The sequence below is a fragment of the Trichosurus vulpecula genome, chromosome 1, assembly GCF_011100635.1.
Source record: "Trichosurus vulpecula isolate mTriVul1 chromosome 1, mTriVul1.pri, whole genome shotgun sequence".
Taxonomy (NCBI): Eukaryota; Metazoa; Chordata; class Mammalia; order Diprotodontia; family Phalangeridae; genus Trichosurus; species Trichosurus vulpecula.
Window position 1 is genome coordinate 227966094 of NC_050573.1, and position 6000 is coordinate 227972093.

At 40.7% G+C, this 6000-nt stretch overlaps 1 protein-coding gene across 1 annotated transcript in view; it reads right to left on the reverse strand.

Annotated features, from left to right (window-relative positions):
- The window catches only part of NAPG (NSF attachment protein gamma), a 30160-nt gene extending 25202 nt beyond the window's left edge, over nucleotides 1–4958 (reverse strand). Inside the window, exon 1 of the mRNA XM_036735836.1 lies at nucleotides 4702–4958. Coding sequence (XP_036591731.1) covers nucleotides 4702–4778 — 77 coding nt within the window. The 5' untranslated portion in view covers nucleotides 4779–4958. The remainder of the gene's footprint in view (nucleotides 1–4701) is intronic.
- Between the last annotated feature and the right edge of the window lie 1042 nt (nucleotides 4959–6000).

Here is a 6000-nt window from a genome sequence, read left to right on the forward strand (position 1 = left end):
GTGTAAGGCCAATCTATAAGTGAAAGATCTTTGCCACCCATTGACTAGGCCTCAGGTGGAGCCAACAAGGGAAGGCCCGATTAGAGGCAGGCCCACACCCTTTCACTAACTAGATGTGAGACCCCAGGCCCTACACTTTTTTGCTAAGTAGGCTCTGAGCCCTCAGGGTCCTGAACAGGGAATAAAAGCTCTGAGATTGGCATTTTTCCTTTTGGGGGCACACTCATTGAAAGAGCGTCAAGACTCTGGGCAGCCACTGTTAAGGAGTCCCCGCCTCCCACTTTGAAAATCCAAATGTTGGTGCTTCTCTCTCTGGTAACTGTTGGTGTATTGCCTGGACAGAGAGCTAGAAGCCTGTCTGCTGATCTGTGTTTATTTGGTCTGTTTATATAATGTATGCTTATAATTTCTGTTTGTATTCTCTCTGAAGTTCAGGGTGCTGGCTTTTCCCCCTGAACTAAGTGAATGATATATGTATGTTTAATTAAAGTGAGATTGTTAACCCCTTTAAGTTGCTTTCCTTAGAAAAGCAGATCAAAGAACCTGTGCTAGCAGCCCTCCTGTGTGCTGGTGTTATTGGCCTTACGCAGCCACAGCAGCTGCTAGCAACACCATTGTTACACTTGGCTTATTAGAATACTTCACATTCTCAAGGAGAATAAATATATGGAAGAGTACATGTAGAAAAACATTAAATGGAAAGGCCAAAGATTTTTTAAAAGGAAGTGATAAAATAGCTTGGTAGAAAATATGCATAACTAACTATAAAATTAAAATCAACAAAAATAAAGATATAGGATTACATAATTTTAGAGATTACCTAGCCCTAACCCCCTCATTTTGCTGGAATAGATTACTTCACTTTTCTGGACCTCACTTTCCACCTCTGCAAAATGTGGGATTTGGACTGGATGATCTCTACAATTCTTTCCAACTGTTTACCCTGAAAATCTGAGAGAAAACAAGGAAACCAACAGAACATTAGGCTACTAAATTTTCTAAGTTTTTGACTTTAGTGATTAAATTTTCCTAACCAAAATAGGGACACAAGGTCTAACAAAGAATATTTCTTTTACAAATCCTTATTAAAACAATTTCAACTATACGGTTAAGCAAAAAGTATAGTAGTCACTAAATTTTAGGAGTATAAAGTAGTATATAGTGGTATATTCTGATTTGAGATCAAGTATACTGTCCTTCTGCCTTGTAAAATATGAGATATTTGGTTAACACAGTTATAGATATCTGGAAACTAAGAAACATTATAAAAAATTCAGAAGTAGAGGAATCTTGAAAGATCAATTTAGTCAAACACACTTAATATTTAGTTGTTAGTCTCAATGTTAAATTATTTGTTCTATGTATAAACACTGAGAAATTAAAACTAAACTATGTTCGAGGAGCTGTCCTAGGTGCTGGACAATACAAGAATGAACAAGACAAAGTCCCTGATCTGAAACAGCAGAAAGTCTATTGGAGAAGTGTTTGTATACATGTATGCATGCACTCATAAACTATCACATTAGATAAAATACAAAAGTATAATATAAGAAGTACAAAATACCACTGAAGCACAGAGGAGGGTAAGGGACTAGGGAAGGCATTATTTGAAGGATAAGTTACTTGGGTCAACAATCATTTGTCACACACTGTCGACTACTGTACTAAGTACTGGATATAAAAACAAATAAAGGCAAAAGTAGTCCCTGTTCTCAAGGAGCTCACATTCTAATGGACACAACCTGTAAATAACTAGGTACCTACAAAATATTAGACAGAAGAAAATAAGAAAAAGTTCATTCTACATAAAGGGAACAATGTGGGCAAATGAACTAAGAAAAAAAAGGTGTTTCTTGTACAAAGATATCAATGAGGTAAAGATGCGGCTCCTCACACAGAACCAGAGAGTGAAGCTTATCCAAGAGGCCCCAAATGGGCTTATTGCTGGGCAAGAAGAAAAAGAACAAAACTTTCGATATCCACTGGCCAGAAGAGGAAGAATTCATCAAAGATTGAGGACAGAAAAATACCTACCAAGTTCTAAGTTCCCTATTCTTTACCTTTGGGTAAAGAATTAGGGAAATACAGACTCAGAGCCAGGACTAAAGATAAAGAAGGTAATTTTCCCCTGTGATTCAAACCTGTTCAAGTCTCAAAAAGGAGGAGGAGAAGAGAAGGAGAGGAAGGAAGGAAGGAAGGCAGGGAGGGAGGAACCTAGAGAGACAGAGAGAGAGAAAGAAGGATGGAGAGATAAGAGAGAAGAGATAATTTATAAAATAAGAATCTAAAGGTAGAATAGGATGGTATAAAGGATACAAGGGAAGATGGCATAGTGGAAAAGTCACTGGATTTAGTATCAGAAGATGGGTTAAAGTCCTGATTCTACCACTTAATATTTTCATAAGTTTGGGTAAGTTACTTATTTCTCTGAGTCTCTAGTTCTTCATCTATGAAACAAGGCAACTGGACTAGATAGTAGTTTAAAAGTCAGTGAATATTTTGGTTAGCCTCAGAAAGAACAAGGAACTTCTGATACAGGATCAAATAGAATGTGGATGAAGATATCTTAGAGAAAGAGAAATATTAGAGTACAGGGGAGAGAAGTTGAAGAAATTAATTTTAGATAGCTTTGATCTTCTAAATAAACATAGAATCAAGATCATCTGCAAATAGTGAGAAAGAAAGCCATGTGGACTTGAAAAAAATTTAGTCTGAACAGTAATTGTGGAGAATGACTTAGCAAGTCAAAAAAGGATGAATCAAATGCTGAGAAATAATAATGGCCCACCCAAAAGAGAAGAGACAGAATGAAATGGTAATAAAGTCAGACAGCATAACTTCATGACCTTCTTCAGCAATATTTAGCACACTTAGGAACAGGAGAGAAAGCATATGGTATGATTCACTCATATGGGACAAATCATGAACGGACTGACAGAATAGGAAAGCATTGGGAGAACAAGAAAGGGTTGAAAACCTTGAGCTCTTGATGAGGGCAGGGACCATATTTACAGTAAACAAGAGTGGAACATATGGAAAAAAATTGATAGGTCCCAGAAGGGAATTTTAAAATTCAGAATCTTGGAAACAGAATAATTAAATGTAATGGTGAAATTCTAAGTGTGGCCATACATTTGTGTGTGTTTGAAGCGAAGATGAATGTTCACTGGTCTTCTCAAGGATTATGAGGTCATCGAAGGAGACACTGAAGTCAAGATGACAAACAGCAGAGGGGTAGGGTGGTGAGCTGAAGGAATAAAAAGAGGAGAGAATATCCTAAAGGTCAGTAGATACAATGACAAAGAGAGAGAAAGGATAGCATAAATGGATAATGTGGACTTCAAAAAATAAGAGGTTGTTGAAAGATGGTAGAAAAATAATCTGGAAGTAACAGTAAAAATAAGGAAAATGCTAGGCTAAACATTCTACCTCACCCTGAAAGTTGGGGGTGGGAGTGAAAAAAGTGTCAGGGAAAATCTTATCATAAACATTACTGAGTTTGAAATAAAAAGATCCTTCCCTGACAAGCTATTACTCCTTTAAACTTACTTAGGAGTTTCTTAGATCACTGGAAAATGGAAACACGTACCCCTAACTGCTACTGGAAGGTAAAACCATATTTACTGATTAGATGGCATATATAATCTGGCAGTCCAATAGAAAATTTGAGTTGTTTGCATACCATACTACCATTTTCTTCATAAGGCAGTGGCACTTAACTACCCAAGTATATCAAGCCCATACAAAATTAAGTTAGTATGATCCCTACCGTCTAAAAACTTACAGTCATGAAGACAATAAAATATACACTATCTAAACTCCAAACATATCAAGTATTTACATATATTCAAGCAACCGTGAAATTATTTTTCTCTGGTGAAGAGACTGAATGGTGGCAGATGTCCAGAGAAGAATCAGAAAATACTACCACAGCTTCGGATAGAAAAAAGTTTTTAGTGGAGGAAACAGATGGAATAGGTATGATTTCTGGAGCTTTTGAAAGAACGGGTGCGCTGTGTGGTCTTCACAAAACATCGCATAATGGTTCTGCCCGTGTGTTGGGGGTCCTTTATAACTCGGGTCAGTAAGACTTCTTTTGCTTCAAATGACAATTGTCAATACCATCACAGGAGAGGCAGATGGATAATCTATCGGATAATCTACAGGAATTTGGGCACGAGGTTAAATGAGAACGTTAAATAGAGGTTAGGTCTCGGTCTCACTCAATTACAGCTTACTCTATTACAGAAATCTGAAATCAAACATTAAATGAAAGAGTATGTCAGTACATACTAATTATGATTATTGTTACATGACAGAAGAAACGAGAGATTAGACAACAGCCCCCCGATGGAATTTACTGTCTACAAGTTAGTACCCAGCTTAGAACAAGAACAGAAGCACACAACCCACTCCCATTTCCCAGAAGGGAGCAGTGTTACTGCAGTATTACTAATAACTTCCGCAGCCACTTCCGGAAATCCCGGGTATGGACGGAACAAACTACAACTCCCAGGGTGCACTGCGATCCCCTCCTCCGACGCCCAGTATTTCACTCAGCCAGGGCTCCAGGGACTGTCAGGGGCCTCGGGCACCTCGGCCGGGCTCCCCTAGGGCTCGGAGGAATGGCAAGTCCAGGGCGAGTCCTTGGTTCAAGGAAAACGGCAACCCAAGCCCCAGCACCGGGTCAGGCTCACTCACTATTTCTCTGCTTTGGCGATATGCTCCAGCCCTTCGTTGATCTTCTGCGCTGCCATCTCCGCAGTCTCGGCTCGCATACTGCGGAGGGGACTCCCTCTTCCTGCCGCTGCAAAGGACTCCAGCTTGAAGCCGGGGACGGGGAGATTTGAAAGAAAAAAAGAAAGACCGAGTGGCCTAACCAGCAATCTGGCTACGGTGGGGTGGAGGGTTCAAACCCGGCGATGATGGCGGCGAGAGCGGAGTCTAGTAGGGTCGCACTGTGAGGTGGCCGGCGCAGGCGCAGTACGCCTAACTTCTCTACCGGTTCTGCTGGCGGCTGCGCAGTGCTTCCAGCTCGAGGGAAGGTGGAGCTTGGGTCTGTCCTATCCACTCTCGCAGAGAAACGCCAGGGCTTTTCGAGTCTGACGGGAGTTTTTTAAGACTATGAAGTCCCCGCGGGGCTCTCACGGCAAACACACTTGGGTGAAAAAAAGTGAAATAAGCCTTTGTTCCCCTGAAAATTGATGATATCTTTTCATTACTCATTCGAGATGCCCCCAAAGTTTTAGGCAATAAGCTTTCCTACCTTAAAAATGCTTTTGGTGCTCAAGGCAAATCTCTAAGATTAAATTGCAGAAAAGATGTCCATCTGCACTGTTCCTTAAGCCATAGTCTTGAGAACAAGGAACTGACCCACACCCAAAGTGAACAAACAAGTCCTGTTATAGGTATATCCCTCAAGGCCCCTGCCCCCAAACAGTAAAATAATAAGGCAACATGAATGCAGCCAGGCCTCCAAGGGCCCCTCGAGGCCTATTCCTGTCAGCTTAAAAAGGATAAGGTTATGCGAAGACAGACATTTGCTAACATCCCTGTTCCTTGACTCTTGTGCCCAAACCTTGTGCGACAACCCACACAGTTAAGAAAAATATCTAACCACTGAACCTCTGCTTCTGTACCCTTTTGCTTGCTCAACCATTAATAGTTCGGTATAAAAGTCTGCCCCTGAGCTCTACTCAGGGCCGCTCTGATTTGGGTTGCTTGTGCCCCGGACAGCGGCCGGCTAATAAATTCTCCAATTAAAACTTATACTCTGTGACATGTCTTGCTCGCTGAGCGGTTTGGTATAACAGTATAGAGAACTTCAGAATGAGGAAACTCCTTCTACCAGTGCAGGTGGACATCTTTTCTGCAATTTAATCTTAGAGATTTGCCTTGAGCACTGAAAGCATAGGACATTTGCCCAAGGTCACACAGTCAGTATACATTAGACAGAGTTTAGAAGTATTCCTGACTTAGGGGCATTCCACTATGACCCAC